This window comes from Geotrypetes seraphini, chromosome 7 (genome assembly GCF_902459505.1).
Source record: "Geotrypetes seraphini chromosome 7, aGeoSer1.1, whole genome shotgun sequence".
Taxonomy (NCBI): Eukaryota; Metazoa; Chordata; class Amphibia; order Gymnophiona; family Dermophiidae; genus Geotrypetes; species Geotrypetes seraphini.
Window position 1 is genome coordinate 45719890 of NC_047090.1, and position 21294 is coordinate 45741183.

Consider the following 21294-nt stretch of genomic DNA (forward strand, 5'->3'; position numbering starts at 1 on the left):
CTTGGGTCTATTACAGAGATCCTAAGTCTAAAGTGGAGTCAATGCAGTGTAAGCACAAGTCATCTCCCACCCAAAAAAAGTTCAAGACAGAAAAATCTGCAGGCTAAGTCATGGCAACTGATTTTTGGGATGATGAAGGACTTTTGCTTCTGGAGTTCATGCCACATGAGCCAACCATAACCGGGGAGAGTTACACCAACACAATGATGGCTTTATGGGAGTCAATCGAGGAGAAAAGACAAGGAAAACTCACCCGTGTTGCTTCTTCAAGACAATGAACCAGTGCACATTTCACGACAATCACAGGCTGCCATCCAAAGATGTGAGTTTCAGCAGTTGAACCATCCACCTTACAGTCCTGATGTGGCCCCCTGTTCCAAGTTTTGAAAAAATCTCTCCTTGGACAGCGGTTTTTCAGTTGATGAAGACGTCAAGAAAGCTGTGACATCCTGGTTTGAAAGTCAAATGGAATTAAGAACATAACATAAGAACATAAGAAATGCCTCCGCTGGGTCAGACCCGAGGTCCATCGCGCCCAGCAGTCCGCTCATGCGGCGGCCCAACAGGTCCAGGACCTGTGCATTAAATTTCTATCTATACCCCTCTATCCCCTTTTCCAGCAGGAATTTGTCCAAACCTTTCTTAAACCCCAGTACTGTACTCTGCCCTATAACTTCCTCTGGAATTATATTCCAGGTGTCCACCACACGTTGTGTAAAGAAGAACTTCCTAGCATTAGTTTTGAATTTGCCTCCTTTCAACTTTTCCGAATGCCCTCTTGTTTTTTTATTTTCTGAAAGTTTGAAGAATCTGTCCCTCTCTACTCTCTCTATGCCCTTCATGATCTTGTAAGTCTCTATCATATCCCCTCTTAATCTTCTCTTTTCTAGGGAAAAGAGTCCCAGTTTTTCCAATCTCTCAGCGTATGAAAGGCTTTCCATCCCCTTAATCAGTCGTGTTGCTCTCCTCTGAACTCTCTCGAGCAATGCCATATCCTTCTTAAGGTACGGTGACCAATACTGGACGCAGTACTCAAGATGTGGACGCACCATTGCCCGATACAGCAGCAGGATAACTTCTTTCGTTCTGGTTGTAATACCTTTCTTGATTATACCTAGCATTCTATTCGCTCTCTTAGCGGCAGCTGCTCACTGTGCTGTCGGCTTCATTGTCATGCCCACCATCACCCCCAAGTCCCTTTCTTGGGTACTCTCATTCAAAAACATCCCTCCCATCGCATAATTATACCTCGAGTTTTTGCTTCCCACATGCAATACTTTACACTTCCCAACATTGAATTTCATCTGCCATCTCTCTGCCCATTCCCCTAGTTCGGGGGTCGGCAACCTGCGGCTCCAGAGCCGCATGCGGCTCTTTTCCACCTTTGCTGCGGCTCCGGTAGTGTGTCACGCAGGCATGCAGCTTACAAGTCCGGCGTCGCGGCGGGAAATAGCCATGCTGAGCAGTGAGCTCAGCAGATACACAGATGAAAGCCTTGCTTGCTGATTGGTCCGGTCGCCCCGCCCCGCCGTGCCGCCGGACCAATCAGCAAGCAAGGCTTTCATCTGTGTAGTGCTGAGCTCACTGCTCAGCATGGCTATTTCCCGCCGCGACGCTGGACTTGTAAGATACACGCCTGAAAAAGAAATCATCCTGGCCGGGGTCGGTGTCATGCTCCAGAGATCTACAGCCTTCCTATCTCCCTCTCCCTTCTACCTTCTTCCGGCCACATCCCCTGCTCTGCGGCTCTCTTCGGCAACTCAGCAGCAGCAATCGACACAAGCTTCTGATGTCGGGGCCTACCCTCTGCGAGTCCCGCTTGTTTCAACTTCCTTTTTCCACAAAGGCGGGACTCGTAGAGGGAAGGCCTCGATGTCGGCAGCTTGTCTTGATCACTGCTGCTGACGAGTTGCTGAAGAGAGCCGTGGAGCAAGGGGGTGTTGCCAGGTGCAGGTAGAAGGGAGAGGGCCAGATGCAGGACTCGTGGGTGAGGGAGGAGAAGAGAGAGAGAAAGAGAGAGGGGAGGGAAACAAAAGGAAATATTTCATACTGGGCTGGGCCGGAGTGGAGAGAGGGTGGAAAGATTCTAGCTACAGGGTGCAGTAACAAAGGAAAAGGGGGGAAAGCTGAAAATGGAGATAGTGACACAAAGAAGAGAAAGGGTAAGCAGGACCTACTGAATAAGGATAGAGATACAGAGGGGACATGAAGAGGAGGTGAAATCGAGACATAGAAGTAATGCTGAAAAAGTGTGTGGGGGGAGATAAAGACATTGAAAGGGCAAATGGTGAACATGGCGTAAAGATAAGGACAGAGACAAATGAAGATTCTGAAAAAGTGGTGAGATAGGGATATAGGTGAGATGGACACAAAGAAGGGTGATGCTGGAAAATAGGTGGAATGGTAATTCTGACAGACACAGAAGGGAAATGCTGGATCAAGGAGAGATGGGGCTCAGGCTGGATGGAATGAGGAGAAATGCCTTGTTGGCCCGGAACTTCCTCTCCTACGTCAGAATTGACGTCAGGGAGCGGAATGCTGGTCAGCGCAACACTTCTGCAGGGAAAGCTTGGGACGGCGGTGGCTTGGGGGCTGTTCCCCGATTGCGGTGGCAGCAAACCGAGTGGCTTGGGGGACGGCACGGAGACAGAAAGAAGGGGGAACAGGGAGACAGAAAGAAAAAGTTGGGGGAGAGAATGAGGTCTGGAGGAGAGGAAACATACAGGAGGCTGAAAGAAAGGAAGAAAGATTGGATGCACAGTCAGAAGAAGAAAGTGCAACCAGAGACTCATGAAATCACCAAATAGCAAAGGTAGGAAAAATGATTTTATTTTCAATTTAGTGATCCTGTATATAGCATTAAGATAAGAAACAATATATGCAGTGTTAGATTTGTTTTATAATGGTTTTGCGGCTCCAAGTTTTTTTTTCTTTTCGAAAACGGGTCCAAGTGGCTCTTTATGTCTTAAAAGTTGCAGACCCCTGCCCTAGTTTGTCCAAGTCTCTTTGCAATTCTTCGCAGTCCTCCTTTGTCCGAGCTCTACTAAATAGTTTGGTGTCGTCCGCAAATTTTATTATCTCACACTTCGTCCCTGTTTCTAGATCATTTATGAATATGTTAAAAAGCAGTGGCCCGAGCACCGAGCCCTGCGGAACACCACTCGTGACCTTTCTCCAGTCTGAGTAGTGGCCCTTCACCCCTACCCTCTGTTTCCTACCTTCTAACCAGTTTCTGATCCATCTATGCACGTCTCCGTCCACCCCATGGTTCTTCAGTTTCCGGAGTAGACGTTCATGAGGCACCTTGTCAAAGGCTTTCTGGAAATCTAGGTATATGATGTCTATGGGGTCTCCTCTGTCCATTTGTTTGTTAATTCCTTCGAAGAAGTGCAGTAAGTTAGTCAGGCACGATCTTCCCCTACAAAAACCATGTTGGCTGGTTTTCAGAAGTTCGTTTCTTTCAAAATGTTCATCGATGTTTTCTTTTATCAGTGCTTCCGCCATTTTCCCCGGAACCGAGGTCAGACTCACCGGTCTGTAGTTTCCCGGGTCCCCTCTTGATCCCTTTTTAAAGATGGGCGTAACGTTGGCTATCTTCCAATCCTCCGGAATCACACCTGTTTTCAGAGATAGGTTGCAAATTTGCTGCAGTAGTTCCGCTATTTCCTCCTTTAGTTCCTTCAGAACCCTTGGATGGATTCCATCCGGACCCGGCGATTTGTCAGTTTTTAGTTTTTCTATCTGCCTGCGCACCTCATCAAGGCTCACTTCCATGGATGTTAACTTTTGTGCTTGATTTCCCTTGAATATTTGTTCAGGTTCCGGTATGTTGGTTGTGTCTTCGCTTGAAAATACCGATGAAAAGAACATGTTAAATCTTTCTGCGACCTCTTTCTCTTCCTTCACCGCTCCCTTCCGGTCTCCGTCGTCCAGTGGTCCCACCTCCTCCCTAGCCGGCTGTTTCCCTTTAATATATCTAAAGAACGGCTTGAAATTTCGTGCTTCCCTGGCTAGCCTCTCTTCATACTCTTTTTTGGCTTTTCGAACCACATGGTGGCATTCTTTTTGATACTTTCTGTGATCTTTCCAGTTTCCCTCAGATTTGTCCTTCTTCCATTTTCTGAATGAGTTTTTCTTATTGCCTATCGCTTCCTTCACTATTTTAGTTATCCACGCCGGGTCTTTTGTTCGACTCTTGTTGCACCCTTTTCTGAATTTGGGGATATACAGATTTTGCGCCTCGCTCACTGTATTCTTGAAAAAGGACCAGGCATGTTCTTCCGTATGCCATTTTTTGGAAGTGTTCCTAAGTTTCTTCTTTACCATTCCTCTCACTGCTTCGTAGTTTCCCTTCCTGAAGTTAAAAGTTGTCGCTATGGTTCTCTTTCCTTTCAGTATTCCTATTTCCACCTTGAACTTGATCATATTATGATCGCTGTTTCCCAATGGTCCCACTACTTCCACTTCCTTTGCAAGTCCCCTTAGCCCATTTAGGATTAGATCCAGAGTGGCATTTCCTCTCGTCGGTTCTCTAACAAGCTGCTCCATGAAGCAATCTTGTACAGCCTCCAGAAAGTCTGCCTCCCTAGCGCATCTTGAGCTTCCAAGACTCCAATCTATCCCAGGGTAGTTGAAGTCTCCCATAATAACTGTGTTACCGCTTTTGCATTCTCGCTTCATCTCGGCTTCCATTTCTTCATCGATTTCTCCGGTTTGTCCGGGTGGACGATAGTATAGACCTATCTTTATTTCAGGCCCTTTCCTTCCTGGTATTTTAACCCATAGCGATTTTAGCTTGTTGGCCGTCTCTGCTGTGTCCATTCTTGTCGACTGTATGCTTTCTTTTATGTATAGTGCTATTCCACCGCCTTTCTGTCCTAATCTGTCTTGGCGATAGAGTTTGTACCCTGGCAGTGCTGTATCCCATCTGCTTTCCTCATTCCACCATGTTTCGGAGATTCCAATGATGTCTATGTTCTCTGCAATGGCCATGGCTTCTAATTCTCCCATTTTGTTTCTTAGGCTCCTTGCATTAGTATATATGCAATTTAGCTCCTGGAATTTTGTTGCCTTCATTTCCTTTCCCTGTGCTTCGGTCATTAGATTCTTCTCTTTGGTTATGATCTTTCTAATCTCCTCTCCTTTGTTAGTCGACTCCTGTAATTTGTCCCTTGTTTCATCCCAGCCTTTTTTCTCCTTAGTATCTTCACAAGATACCTTTTTCCGAATCATCGACGCTTGGTCGACTGTTGGCTTTCCCCTTCTTGTTAGTTTAAAGCCTGTTCTATTCCTCTCTTGATGTTGTTTGCTAGAAGTCTAGTTCCCGCTGCGCTCAGGTGCAGTCCATCTCTCCTGTAGAGCTTGCTCTTGCCCCAGAACGTCGTCCAGTTCCTCACGAAGTGGAATCCTTCTTCCTCACACCATCTCCTCATCCATGCATTTATTGATTGTAGTTCCTCTTGCCTTTTCACATCTGCCCTCGGCACCGGTAGGATCTCTGAGAACGCTATCTTCTGGGTCCTCATCTTCAGCTTCCTTCCCAGAATCTTGAACTGTTCTATCAGTGTGTTTCTTCTATAGTCCCTCCTGCTGACATAATTCGTCCCGATGTGGATCATTACTGTAGTCTCTTCCGTCTCCGCTCCTTCCAGGATCTTTCCAATTTTGTCCACGATGTCCTTGGCTCTCGCTCCCAGGAGGCAGGTCACCAGTCGGTCCTCTCTCCCTCCTGCTATGTGGCTGTCCACATGCCTCAGGATCGAGTCCCCCACTAGGATCGCTGACCTTCCCTTCTTCAATGTTCGCTTCGGTCTCAGGTCGATGTCCTCGGTATGCTTCTCTCTTTCTTCCTCTGGGCATCGACTGGTCAATTTCTCGCCTTCGTGCGTTTTTCCTCCGGCGGTGTCTTCTTTGTGGTCTTCTGTTTATCCCAGGACAAGCAGGCAGGTATTCTCACTAGTGGGTGATGTCATCCGACAGAGCCCCGATACGGACATCTTGAAAGCATGTCTTGCTTGAAGAAACTTAGAAGTTTCGAGATGCCCGCACCGCGCATGCGCCAGTGCCTTCCCGCCCGATGTACCGGGCGTGTCTCCTCAGTTCTTTTCTTTCCGCGGAGCTGAGAAGTTATCTTCAATCTGCGCTGACTGAATTTCAGTTTTTCTTTGCCTTCTTACCCGCGTTTTGGTTTATTTCTTTGAACTTCACTTTACTTTACTTTATTTTAAAAAATAAAAAATAAAAAAGTTCAAAATTATTTCTTCCGGCGGTTCGGCCGGCCCGGCCTCGTGGCTGCGGCCTACCTCTTTCGACATTGCAGCGTCGATTTTCCGGCCTATGTCACGGCCAATCACCGGTTTTAAAAAGTGCAGCAAGTGCCAGCGTGCGATTTCGTTGACGGACCCGCATCGACGCTGCCTCCAGTGTCTTGGTCCGGACCACGTTCCGAAATCATGCAGGCCTTGTTCCACGCTCACTGCGCGCTCGTTCAAGCGGCGTTGCTTACTTTGGGAGTCGATGTTCAAGATGGAGACTGCCAAGGATCTGTCTGCTTCTACATCTGCTGAGGTTTCGCCGGTCCGCTCGAAACCTGCATCGACGACTTCCGCATCCAGCATCGTGAAGCCAGCATCGTTTACACCGGCTGCGGCTTCCAGTTCCGCTGCGGCGCCTGCCTCTGTCTCTTCGGTTCAGGTACCGCCTTCCACTGTCCCTCCCGTGGTCATCAAGGTGCCCAAAGCTACTAAGCAGAAGCACTTGGCCGCGAAGGAGCGCGAAGACCGTGCAGGAGGACCCCCTTTCGGTGCGGATCCCTCCATATCGGCTTCGCTTCGATCCCTGCTGGAAGCTCAGTTTGTCGAGCTTATGCAAACTATGGGACCCCGGCTTATCGCCAACATTCAGGGTGAAGTCCGAGCACCGGTCCCTGAGGGCGGTCCGCCCCCTCCCCCTCCCCCTCGCCGTTCGATCTCGCTGCTCAACGAGGGGGATCGGCGGAGGGCGGCGGATGCCTCCAGGAGGGCTTCCCTTCCTGATATGCCACCTTTAGAGCCCATTACTCCTCCACGGCAACAGGGCGCTGGGACGGTCCCTGATATTTGGAGTCCTGGGCATACTGCATCGCAGGAAGAGTTCTTCCGCACTCCATACCAGACTTGGGTGGCGCTGCGTGAGTCCGCATCCTTGCCACCTCTGCGATCCACCGCTTCGAGCCCCATCCATTCCTTAGAGGCTTCGGGGGATCGTGCGATGCACAGAAGTTCTCGCTCCCCATCCCGGCACCGGGAGGGGCATCGTTCTCGTCACTCATCTCGACACTCCTCACGTCATTCGGAAGTGTCTCCACATAAAAGATGCAACGTTTGGGATACTCATCGTCCGATGTTTCCCAACCGGAGGGACCAGAGTATGAGGAACCATCTACCTCTTATTCTCCATGCCGGTCTCAGCTCTCCCTAGACCCGGAGGCTTCCACTTCGTCTAGTCCGTCTCGGCGGCCGGCCTTGGCGGACCAATTGTCTTTCTCATCTTTTCTCCGACAGATGGCGGATGATTTAGATGTGACTTTGGATACTGGATCTAAATATTCTAAAGAGTATTTGGATACGATGCATTTGCCTCACCCTCCGGCGGAGACTCTTCGGCTTCCTTTGCATAAATTGCTGGACCAGACTTTCATGCGCTGTTTTGAGACACCGTATTCTATCCCTGCGGTTCCCAGTAAGCTGGATGCTCGATACCGCATTGTTCACCACAAGGGGTTTGAGGGAGCTCAACTTTCTCATCAGTCTCTTCTGGTCGAGTCTTCTCTCAAGCGTTCTCACCCTTCCCAGGTCTACGCTTCTGTGCCTCCGGGCAGGGAGGGGAGAACGATGGACAAGTTTGGTAGACGAGTTTACCAAAATTCGATGATGGCGACTCGAGTGCTCAATTACAATTTTTTCTTCTCTTCCTATTTGGATTTCTTCTTGCCGGTCCTCCGCAAGTTCGTCCCTTTCATCGATGCTGAAGCTCGTTTCCAGTTTGAGGAGGTGGTGGCAACCCTGTCCCAGTTGCGCCTGCAGCTGATGCAATCTTCCTACGATGCCTTCGAGCTCTCGGCACGTGCTGCGGCCTGCTCAGTCGCCATGCGTCGCCTGGCCTGGCTTCGCACTATTGATATGGATCCGAACCTCCAAGACAGATTGGCTAATGTGCCTTGTGCGGGAGCGGATCTGTTCGATGAGTCTATCGAGACTGTCACTAAAAAGCTTTCGGACCACGAGAAGTCTTTTCAATCCATTCTGCGTCCTAAGCCTAAGCCTCAACAGTCTCGTCCATCTAGACCGCCTCAAATCTACCAGAGGCGTTATCAACCAAGACAGGCTCCCCTAGCGAGACAGCCTGCGAAGAGGCAGCCTCCACAGAAGTCTCAGCAGAAGCCTCAGATGCCGGCTGCACCCAAGGCCACTCAGCCCTTTTGACTCTCTTCCAGGGAGCATAAACGACGTTCTGTCTTCCCTTGTTTTTCCCATCGGGGGTCGACTCCACCATTTTTATCATCAATGGGAGTCGATCACCTTGGACCTTTGGGTCCTTACCATCGTAAGAGAGGGATACTCTCTTCATTTCCAACGGGTCCCCCCGGACCACCCGCCAAGAGAGTATCCTTCCAACTCGATGCAGACCGCTCTTCTTCTACAGGAGGCGCAGGCTCTGCTTCGGCTTCTAGCCGTAGAGCCGGTGCCAGTAGATCAGCAAAACCGGGGGTTCTACTCCCGGTATTTCTTGGTTCCGAAGAAGACGGGCGATCTGCGTCCCATTTTGGACCTTTGGGTCCTCAACAAGTTTTTGGTCAAGGAGCGGTTCCGCATGCTGACCCTTGCCTCTCTCTACCCCCTACTCGAGCAGAACGATTGGTTATGCTCTCTGGATCTCAAGGAGGCCTACACTCACATCCCGATACATCCGGCCTCCCGCAAGTTTCTCAGATTTCGGGTGGGACATCTACATCTGCAGTATCGAGTGCTTCCATTCGGCCTTTCCTCGTCTCCCAGAGTCTTCACAAAGTGTCTGGTGGTGGTGGCCGCTGCACTCCGGAACATGGGTCTCCAGGTCTTTCCATACCTCGACGACTGGCTCATCAAGGCACCGTCGGCTCCAGAGGTCATTTCGGCGACCTTGACCACAATTTCTTTTCTGCAGAGTCTGGGCTTCGAGATCAACTTCCCCAAATCACATCTTCAGCCCACTCAGTCTCTCCCCTTTATCGGGGCTGTTCTGGATACCATTCAACTTCGAGCATTCCTTCCTCCTCAACGCATGGATGCTCTCCTTCTACTCTGCCAGTCGGTGTCTTCTCGCCCGTCCATTTCGGCGAGACACATGATGGTCCTCTTGGGCCACATGGCCTCTACAGTTCATGTGACGCCTTTTGCCAGACTACATCTCAGAATTCCTCAATGGACCCTGGCATCTCAGTGGACTCAGGTGTCCGACCCGTTGTCCCGTCACATTGTCGTCACTCCTGCTCTACGGCAGTCTCTTCTCTGGTGGATGACCTCTTCGAATCTCTCCAGAGGTTTGCTGTTTCACTCTCTTCCCCATCAGAAAGTTCTCACGACTGATTCATCGAACTATGCCTGGGGGGCCCACCTGGATGGCCTACGAACTCAGGGGTTCTGGACCACTACGGAACGACGCCATCAAATCAATCTTCTGGAGCTCAGGGCCATCTTCAATGCTCTCCAAGCTTTTCAGCATCTGCTTCACGACATGGTGGTCCTTATTCGCACAGACAATCAGGTCGCCATGTATTATGTCAACAAACAAGGGGGCACGGGCTCGGCCCCTCTTTGTCAGGAAGCTCTTCGAGTCTGGGATTGGGCGGTTCGCCACAACACCTTCCTCAGAGCTGTCTACATTCAGGGGAAGGACAACGTCTTGGCAGACAAATTGAGTCGTCTTCTCCAACCTCACGAATGGACGCTCCATTCCAAACCCCTTCATCAGATCTTCGCTCAGTGGGGAACGCCTCAGATAGACCTCTTTGCAGCGCCCCACAACTTCAAACTGCCTCAGTTTTGCTCCAGGATCTACACTCCTCTCCGCCTCGAGGCAGACGCCTTTCTACTGGAGTGGGGGAATCGCTTCCTTTATGCGTTTCCTCCCTTTCCTCTCATCCAGAAGACTCTGGTCAAGTTAAGATCAGACCATGCCACCATGATCCTAATTGCTCCTCGGTGGCCCAGACAACCTTGGTTCTCCCTTCTACTTCAACTCAGCAGCAGGGAGCCAATACTTCTTCCAGTGTTTCCTTCACTGCTTACTCAACATCAAGGTTCACTGCTTCATCCCAGCCTGCAGTCTCTCCACCTGACAGCCTGGTTCCTTTCAACATGACCCCTCACCAGTTCTCTCAAGCTGTGAGGGAGGTCTTGGAGGCTTCCAGGAAGCCTGCTACTCGACAATGCTATTACCAAAAATGGACGAAATTCTCGACCTGGTGTATTTCCAATGCTACAGAACCTCGGAAAGCTTCTCTATCGTCTGTATTGGACTATCTTCTGCACCTGTCCCAGTCTGGTCTCAAGTCTACCTCTATACGAGTCCATCTGAGTGCTATTGCGGCTTTCCATCAGCCTCTAAAGGGGAAACCTTTGTCTGCTCATCCTGTGGTTTCCAAATTTATGAAAGGACTTTTTCATGTCAATCCTCCTATCAAACCTCCTCCTGTGGTTTGGGATCTCAATGTTGTCCTGTCTCATCTTATGAAGCCTCCGTTTGAACCTCTCAAAACGGCTCCTCTTAAGTATCTCACCTGGAAGGTGGTTTTCCTGGTGGCCCTCACGTCAGCCCGCCGAGTCAGTGAGCTTCAGGCCCTAGTGGCAGATCCACCCTTCACTGTATTCCATCATGACAAGGTGGTTCTCCGTACTCATCCGAAATTCTTACCTAAAGTGGTCTCTGAATTTCACATCAATCAATCCATCGTGCTTCCAGTATTTTTTCCAAAGCCTCATTCTCATCCTGGGGAATCTGCTTTGCACACTCTGGACTGTAAACGTGCTCTGGCTTTCTACTTGGATCGCACAAAGCCCCACAGGACTGCACCTCAACTTTTCGTCTCCTTTGATCCAAACAAGTTGGGACGACCTGTATCGAAGCGCACCATCTCTAACTGGATGGCGGCTTGTATCTCTTCCTGCTATGCCCAGGCTGGACTATCCCTTCCCTGTAAGGTCACAGCCCACAAGGTCAGAGCAATGGCAGCCTCTGTAGCCTTCCTCAGATCGACACTGATTGAGGAGATTTGTAAGGCTGCCACTTGGTCCTCGGTTCATACATTCACCTCTCATTATTGTCTGGATACTTTCTCCAGACGGGATGGACAGTTTGGCCAAACTGTATTACAAAATTTGTTCTCTTAAGTTGCCAACTCTCCCACCATCCCATTGGGGTTAGCTTGGAGGTCACCCACTAGTGAGAATACCTGCCTGCTTGTCCTGGGATAAAGCAATGTTACTTACCGTAACAGTTGTTATCCAGGGACAGCAGGCAGCTATTCTCACGTCCCACCCACCTCCCCTGGGTTGGCTTCTCAGGCTAGCTACCTGAACTGAGGAGACACGCCCGGTACATCGGGCGGGAAGGCACTGGCGCATGCGCGGTGCGGGCATCTCGAAACTTCTAAGTTTCTTCAAGCAAGACATGCTTTCAAGATGTCCGTATCGGGGCTCTGTCGGATGACATCACCCACTAGTGAGAATAGCTGCCTGCTGTCCCTGGATAACAACTGTTACGGTAAGTAACATTGCTTTCTTGCTCTCCCTTCGATGTTGGTGTAACTTCTTCTTTCATCTGAAGTTCGTTCTCTTCCACCCTCTTTCTGTATGCCTCCTCAATGAATTTCTCGAGTTCCCTGACTTCCTCCTCGATGTGCCTCTCGCTCATGAAGTCTTCAGTTGTCCTGATTGGGTCCTCCGTGGTGTAAAGTCCTTCTAGCTCCTGTATCTTGTCCTCTAGTCGCTTGACTTCCTTCTTCAAGCTTTCCAGCTCCTGACACCGACCGCATACATACGACTGTCTCCCCGAGGGGAGGTAGTCATACATATGACAGTCGGTGCAGAACACTGGAAAGCTCATCTTCTGGTTTCCCTCTGCTTTCCTAGTCGTTCCTATTTTAATATAACACTTAAGACTACGTGTTCCTTGTGTGCCTGCTTCCTTCTGCGCCTTCTTCTTGTGTGTGTTGCCTTCGCTCTACCTTACTATACTTTGTTTGTGCGTTTGTTCCTTGTGAGCCTGCTTCTTTCTGCACCTGCTTCTTGCCTTACTGCCTACTTCTTGTGTGTGCTGTGTTTGTTCTACCTTACCTTACTGTTGCTTGTGTGTGTTCTTCTTGCCTTACTGCCTACTTCTTGTGTGTGCTGTGTTTGTTCTACCTTACCTTACTGTTGCTTGTGTGTGTTCGTTCCTTCTGCGCCTGCTTCTTCAGTCTTTCCCTGGTGCTCCTGGGTGTAGTAACTTGGCCCTTCTTGAGGCCCTTCGCAAAGGTGCTCTCGCTAAGGCGAGCGCCTTTGCCGCGCGCCTTCGCTGGGCGCCGAACGGCTGGGCGCCACTGGCTCCTCCCCTTTAAGGGGGAGTCCGGCCCTGCCTGTGACGCGTGGGGGGGGCGGAGCGAACTCTCGCCGCTACCCCGAGCCTGCTGTCCTCCTAACTACTTCCTTCGGTGCTCGGCACCGACGCTGCCTGCCTCCTCTCAGAGCAGTGAACAACCGCTTCCTGCTCCCCTTCTCAACTCTCTCTTCGGCAATTCTTTTCAAAGGGATTAGTTTTTGCAGGAAAAGTGGATGAAGTGTATGGAACTATCGGGGGACTATATTGAAAAATAAAACAAAACTTTTTTGTAAACTATTTTCTTTCCTACTGAGGTAGATAGTTATTGAATGCTCTTCATATCTTCACAATAATTTGAACAAAAAATAAACCCCCAAACAAGGAAAAGAAATTAGAACTAGAAAAAAATCCTCCTAATAATAACAAATATACTGGGAGATCGCTATCAAAGATGTAAACCACATTAAATAATCATGAAAGTTATTAACACTAGACGGCTTACTATTTTTTCAGTGACCGCCCCACAATCTTGGAATAATCTCCCTATCTATATAAGAGAAGAAAAGAACTTAGCTAATTTCAAGACTAAGCTTAAAAGTTTCCTTTTCAATGACGTTTTTAGTTAATAAATAACTTTACATTTCTTCTTAACCTTTTATTTTCTTATTTGTGCTTTTATTTCCTCCCTATTGTTGTAATCCTGAAACATAGAATTTGATACAGAATGTAACCCTTTAAATATAGTTTTCCTAGTGTTTTATGATTGTAAGTTTTTGTAATTATGTAATATTATTTGTCTTTGTAATAATTACCCCAAGTTTTTATTTATTCATTATTGTTTGTATATCGCCTAGAATGTAGAATAGGCGATTAATCAAATTGCATAATAAACTTGATAAACTTGATGTTATAACTTATATATTAATACATTAAAAATTGTTATGAGTCCAGAGTTTTACTTAACTCATAATTAGGACCAGCCTGTAATATGAAAGAGTGTAACCCAACAGGGTTATTCACAGAGTAACATCCCTGGACTAGAGAGTTGCATGGGGACAGAAATCCCACCCGTCCCCGCCGAAATCCCACCCGTCCCTGTGAGGAATCCCTCCGTCCCCCACCCGTACCCACAAGGAATCCTTCCATCCCCGCGAGGAATCCCCTCCATCCGCGCCCGTCCCTGTGAACTTCAGAAATAGTTATTTCGTTTAATTATGCTACTGAATTAAAGGCTCTGGTAGAGACCCATTTACAAATAAGCAAAGACACTTTATTAATTTGGAAATATTAATTGGGAAGAGTACATACTTTGTAAACAGGTTTCTGCTAGAGCCTCTAATGTTATAGAAATACTCAGCTGATGAGGTCCCCCAAGCTTTCAGCTGAGGACTTCCTCTGTAGTTGGCCGGGGGTCCCTTTTGCCAAGCTTGGCAGGCAGCAGTAACGTCCCTGAGTCACAGATACTGGCACATCAGTGGCTCATGGATGCTGCCAGCGACTGCTGCGCTTGGTGGAGGGGAGTTCTGGCTGTCTCTAGAGGAGGTCCTCTGCTGGCGATGCTTGGGGATCCCCACTAGCCACAGCAAGAGTCAGTAAGTACTTCAATACTGTAGAAATAAAACCAGAAATGTTATAATGCCTCTGTATTGCTCAATGGTGTGACCTCACTATTATATTCAGTTCTGGTCTCCTTATCTCAAATAAGATATAGCGGCACTAGAAAAGATTCAAAGAAGAGTGACCAAGATGATAAAGGGGATGGAACTCCTCTCATAAGACTAAAAAGGTTAGGGCTCTTCAGCTTGGAAAAGAGACAGCTGAGGGGAGATATAATTGAAGTCTACAAAATCCTGAGTGGAGTAGAACGGGTACAAGTGGATCGATTTTTAACTCCATCAAAAATGACAAAGTCTAGGGGACACTCGATGAAGTTAAAGAGTAATACTTTTAAAACCAATAGGAGGAAATATTTTTTCACTCAGAGAATAGTTAAGCTCTGGAATGCATTGCCAGAGGATGTGGTAAGAGCGGTTAATGTAGCTGGTATTTAAAAAAGGTTTAGACAAGTTCTTGGAGGAAAAGTCCATAGTCTGCTGTTGAGTCAGACATGAGGGAAGCCACTGCTTGATATGAAATGCTGCTACTCTGAGTGTTTGCCAGGTACTTGTGACCTGGATTGAATGTAGGTTTGAGTAGTGTGCATACTTTGCCTTGATATGACAGTTTATTTTTGTTTAAACATCATGTAGTTTTATTAAATACAACTTCCTTACTGGGAAAAAAGTTGCTTGCAAAAGGACAAAAGATGGCCATTAAGAATAGCCTGAATGTTTTTGTTCTATTGCTGCACTCTATGTGCATACTCTGTTCTGTGAATTAAAATGTTTCTACATTGCCAAATGTCACTCTGAAAATGAAATGCTCCAGTTCATCTCTAACTCAATTTAGATTTGTTCAATTTTCTGTACAGGATTATTTCTGTCCCTTCTGTGTGATAAGTTTGGCTTGGGCTAGCATGAACTGTTTTTCCTGTTCATCATGGCACCAGTAGACCATGATAGTGCATTGGCTGTCTTGAGGAGAACTTACATTTTGAATTGAACACACATAGGGCTCCTTTTACGAAGGCGCGGTAGTGGTTTAACGCGCGTAATAGCGTGCTCTAAACCGCCCGATGCGCTAGCTGCTACCGCCTCCTTTGGAGCAGGCGGTAGTTTTGGGGCCAACGTGGGGGTTACCACGGCTTCGTAAAAGGAGCCCATAGTTAAAGACAAAGTTACTTTAATCTGAAAACAGAACAGATAATGAACTAGAAATCACTGAGCAGTTATAATTGGAATCTAAGACTCTGTATTTGCATTTCAGAAACTGTTCTGAAAAAAACAACCCTTAGATCAGCTACACTGATGGACTGCCAACGGCTGTTACATTAGTTTTTTTTTTTTTTACAATGGAGCTGTGATGATTTTATTTTGATGACTACTAAACCGTGAGACATTTTATTCACCCATAACCTAGAATCAAGAGTAGTATATTTTATATGCTGATGCCTGTCTGGCCTCGTATCTCAAAGAGAATCTGCTTACTAGCTTCTTCAAGGAGACTCACTCATCAAGATCTATTATGCATAATTAACACTCCACTGCTAATTGCTACCAAAAACAAACTGACTTTTTGTTATACTGAATAGCTGGAGAGCTAGGAAACCCTACCTACTTTAAACAAGAATGTGCTTTGGCTTGGTAAATCAAAAATTCAACTCAGTTATTTGGGGGAAGAATGAAAAATAAGACCCCCCCAATCTGCCTACAGAACACAAACTCAAGAGGCAAAACACTTATACCCACATGAATACCTGCTTGCCACCATTAAGCAACCCATAAAACTACAGCTTGGCTCCACCTCCTTCATCACAGAGGTGTACTGTAGCTGCTCAGTTCTTTCCTCTGATTCTGGTTTATTTTCAGGTTTTTATCTGGATTTTGAGCTTCTTGGTGCTCCAGAGGTCCCCGGGGTTACTGGAGCAGCTGCGCCTGAGAGAAGAGACAGATTGTCTGGATCAGAAGTCTGTAGCTGGGAGGGCAACCCTTTTACCATGCACCTCCTGGCCAGCCTGCTTTAAGAATTTTGGTGTCTTAGGGGACTTGTTCCCTGGTAGCAAGGCTCGCTCCTGGTTGTTACCTGAGCTTGAGCACAGGCTACATGACCCCGTGTTGGTCCTGAGGACTTAGTGGATTCTGGCTGCATCCCTCCTGAAGATGCATGTGGAGCTGTGTGGGTCTGGGTTCTCAGGCTTTCTCTGGCGCCCGAAGATACAAGCATTTGGATTATGTTTACATACATGTCTTGATGGGGATAATTGTATTATGCAGAATATAAGGGGGGGACATAACTAATATGTATTAGATAAACTTTTAGTTAAGACTTTAAAAGACCCTAATATTATATGAAAGATTTAGCTGAATAATTGACATAGCAAGGTATAAACAGCACAGCTCGCAGAGTACATATTTTTCCTTCATAGAACAAAATATTTTGGTTTAATGTCTGGAACAAGAAGTTGGAGTCATAACAATAGGTCCCTGGGATAACTCATGGTTACCTCAGTCACCAGATGGGAAGATTAGGTTCTTACCTCAATAATCTTCTTTCTAGTAGAAAGAAGGAGTCTTGAACCAGTGGGTTATTCACCTCTAGTCGCAAGATGTGTAGAAGAAATCATCTACATTTTTGTCTCTGTTGGCCCCACCTCCTGCATTACAAGACTATACTGTAGCTTCTCAGTTCATACCCAAGCAGTTGACAGTTACTATAAGAGAAGAAATAAGGAGGCGGGATACAGGGAACTCTCCAACCGAGCCCATTCTGTTCTGCAACAATTAAAATGCACAAAATCAATGCCAATAGGATCATACTGTACTCTCAAACAATGTGAAACCGAGCAACCCACTTACCAGACTAACACTTATGTTCTTTTCACAGCCTCTCATTTGTCCTGTGCAATAGAGAATTAGCTCATCACTCTTCAGACCCATTGGACGGGAGAAAATTCAACTGTTCAACTTGCCTGAGTTTAGCCTCCCATCTGTTTATCCCAACAGACTCTATACCACCCATCTTGTCTCCAACTAATAATAATAATAAACTTTATTCTTATATACCGCCTGCCATAAAGTTCTAGGCGGTTCACATCAAAGAAGAACTGTACAATAAGTGAATATACATATAAGAGGGGATACAACAAAGTTCATGTTACTAATTTGTCAAACAGATAGGTTTTCAGTAACTTCCTAAAGACATAATATGATGGTGCTTGAGGAATCAAATTACTTAACCAAGAATTCATTTTTCCTGCTTGAAAGGCAAATGACTTTTCCAAAAACCTCTTATAACGACAAGCTTTTACAGAAGGATATATGAACATACAATTTTTTGGGGTATTTTTGTTAGATTTATTTAGCTTAAATTGGGAGGACAGGTATCCTGGAACCAGACCAAACAGTGCCTTAAAACAAATGCAACCAAATTTGAACAGAATTCTTTTCTCAAATAGCAGCCAATGAGGCCGTTGATAATATGGACTCACATGATCATATTTTTTCAACCCAAAAATCAAACAAACCAAACTATTCTGTATGACTCGTATTTTATTTTAAAAATTTTTTATGAGATACCAAGTAAATAATATTACAATAGTCAAGGGCAGATAGGATTGAAGACTGAACCAATAGCCTAAAGGATGCTAGGTCAAAATATTTTTTAATGGTTCGAAGTTTCCAAAGGATCGCAAAGCATTTTTTTTACCATTTTTTTACCATCTAGAAGATCGGTATGATCTTCTAGAGTTAAATAACGATCTAATGTTACACCCAAGATCTTAATAGAAGTGGCTATAGCAAAATGCTGACCATTTATTTGAAGTATTCTATCTGTAATCTTGTCGTTTGGACTGGCAAGAAAAAACTTACCCCCTCTTTTACAAAGGTTTACTAAGCTTTTTAGCACACGCTAAATGCTAACACATGCATGTTATCCTATGGATGCATTAGCGGTTAGCGCACACGTTGTTTCAGCGTGCACTAAATCCACGCTAAAACGCTTAGTGCGCCTTTGTAAAAGATGAGCTTAGAATTTTCTGAATTAAGCTTAAGTTTAAATTTGATCATCCAGTGTTCCATTTGGGCCAGGAGAGATGCAATCTGATCTTTTAAATTCACTGTAAATGCTGTCATTGGAATAAGTATGGTAATATTGTCTGCGTAAATGTAGAATTTAATTTTCAAGTCATGCAATAGATTTGCCAAAGAAACAAAGTAGATGTTAAAAAGAGTAGGCGATAATGGAGAGCCTTGGCCCCTCAGCTTTAGAATAAGAATAGCATTAGTATCATATCTAATATAATAAAACGCTAGGCCGCGCATGCGCACTTCCTATGTGTGCGCCGGTTTTCCGTGAGCTGTAGCGACACATAGGAAGTGCGCATGCGCGGCTTGCGGTCTGTCTTGCTCCCTGTTCAAAGACGCAGCGGTCGCCGCCTCTCCGCTCTCTCTCTTCCTCCCCCCCCCCGAGGCAGATTTCGACTGCCCTTACGGGTTTTAAGTTGGGCACTGCTTCTCCTGTGGCACGGCGGCCTGAGTTGGATGTCAGCCATGGCGACTGCTGGCCGCGGCGGCTGCAGGCCGCAGCAGCCAAACCCGGAAAACACATAAGTAGGGCATGGAGTTAAGAAGGAATGTATGGGGGGGGAGGAAAATACTGTACAGGGAAGTGGGGTGGGAGGGAAATGCTGCAACACACGGAAATGGAGGGTAGAAAAGGGGTTGATGGACAGGGGAAGAGGTGCTGATGAACAGGGGGGGGGCAGAAAAATAAAGACAGGCCTACTGCTGGACAGGGGGAGCAGGAAGGAGGTGATGATGGGCAGGGGGAGGTAAAACAAAGGGAGAAGGGCTTCTGCTGGATAAGGTGAGCAGTGATGGGGTGGTGGAGGACACAGGGGAGGTAAAAGGAAGGGAGAATGGACAGGGGGAGCAGGCAAGGGGTGGTAGTGGACAGCCAAGGGAAAAAAAAAATAAAAAAAACAGACAGAAATACAGAAAGCGACTAAGGAGAGAGAAAAAAAAATAAAAACAGACACACACATATATATTCTAGCACCCGTTAATGTAACGGGCTATAAGACTAGTTTATGTATATTTGAATACTCTGATGCTGACATTGTATTATATCTCTTTTATTTGAAATTTCTGTGCTGTTGTAAGTATATTTTTGAAACTGTTTCATGGTAGTATTATTAAGTTTCAGTTTTGCCGATTTTGAGTTTACCTCACTTACTCTATTTCATTTATATTTGGTCTTTTTACTACTGTTATGCTATTAACAAAATTGTTAGTTTTATGTTAAACTGTAATTGCTGTACACCACCTTGGGTGAATCTCTTCATAAAGGTAGTTAATTCAAATAAATAAAAATAAAATATATAGAGAGCCATTTTCAATAGTGCACCCAAGTCCGACTTTGGACATTTCCTGCAAGATGTCCCATATTCGGGGCAGAGAAACTACCATTTTCGAACATCCACTGAACATCCAAATTTTTTTTGTGAAAATTGCCTACTTAGACTGTCAGGACATCTACCTTAGGAACCCTAACTTTTTTGGCCATTTTCGATCACAAAAATGTCCAAGTGCAAAATGTCCAAATCCAGACCATTTGGAAATAGGAGGGGGCCAGCACTGTAATGGACCTGCCAGCAGAGCAGTGTGAACTTCACATAAAGGGTGCCAGATGTACATCTACTCATGACCCCTTATAATCTGACTACCACCCCAATAGCCCTTGTTACTGCAGGTGGTACCTATATGGCAGTATAGTAGGTTTTTGGCAGCCTCACACATTTTACCATATATGTAGTGGTTAGAGTGACTTATGGGCCTGGGTCCTCCTCTCTGTGGTTCACTAGCCCACTTTCCAGGCTACTTAAGACATCTGTGTGATGCTCTACTAGGATTTCCCATACCAGGTGCTGCTGTTCTACCTGATCGTGATCTGTGTGCTGTTTCATTCAGGTTTTTTTATTTTTTTTATTTTTTTTATTTTTTTGGGGGGGGGGGTGTCAGTGACTACTGGGGCAATGTTGGGAGTTATGACTTAATCCCTCCAGTGTTCAATTGGTCAGTTTGGGTACCTTTTTGCCACTTAGATGCTTTGAAAACAGTTCTGTCCTGGACATCCTGGGAAAGGTTTGATTATTGCCAACAAGACATCCAAGTCTAAGCACACCCAAAGCCTGCCCATAACATGCGTCCAACATGCCCCCTCAAACTTTGGATGCACAGTGGCTAAGAATCCTGACTGGTTTTGAAAATTTGCACTTGGAAGTCCTGCCGATTTATGCCACTTTTCAGATGTCTTAGTTTTTTTGAAAATGAGCCTCTTACTATGCACAATAACCTTTTTTTGGAATGGAGAAAAGGAAATGGTTGTTAGGAGTTATGAAATATTTTTTTCATTATCTTTTTAGGTTGGATTACTCTGGCATTGCTCTTCTGATTATGGGCAGTTTTGTCCCTTGGCTGTATTACTCCTTCTACTGCAGTCCACAACCTTGCTTTATCTACCTGATCGTGATCTGTGTGCTGGGTATAGCAGCCATCATAGTCTCCCAGTGGGATCTGTTTGCCACACCACAGTACAGGGGTGTGAGAGCTGGTAAGACCAGATTTTATGTTTACCCTTCCTGCTTAGTAAACCTTTTATTATGCTTGGTATATGTTCTTTAGAATGAAGAAGGAAATTCTATAAACCAATCCTAAGCAGTCTACTGCTCTATAGTTTTAGTAGTTTGACCCTCAGATTAAGGTGCTCATACTATTTCTACAGCACTGTTCAAGGAATATTAAGTCAGTACACATTGTAGCAGAAGATTCTAATGAAAAGGGATGGAGGGGAAGGGATTTGATATACTGTCTTTCTGCGGGTCAATCAAAATTTTTCTACAAATTATATATATAGGTATTTCTTTTTCTGTCCCCAGTAGGCTCACAATCCAAGGTTTTGGTGTTTGGTATTTTTGTACCTGGGACAAAGGAGGGTTAAGCAACTTGCCCAGGGTCACAAGAAGCTGCACTGGGAATTGAACCCGTTTCTCCTGGTTCGCAGGCCACTGCACTAATCATTGGGCTGTTCTTCCACACC

The 21294-nt window shown here is 46.1% G+C and overlaps 1 protein-coding gene across 3 annotated transcripts in view; it reads left to right on the forward strand.

Annotated features, from left to right (window-relative positions):
• The window catches only part of ADIPOR2 (adiponectin receptor 2), a 180834-nt gene that overhangs the window by 116994 nt on the left and 42546 nt on the right, over nucleotides 1-21294 (forward strand). For all 3 annotated transcript variants that reach the window (XM_033952465.1, XM_033952467.1, XM_033952466.1), the window contains exon 6: nucleotides 20621-20808. In XM_033952465.1, the coding sequence (XP_033808356.1) occupies nucleotides 20621-20808 (188 nt within the window). The remainder of the gene's footprint in view (nucleotides 1-20620; nucleotides 20809-21294) is intronic.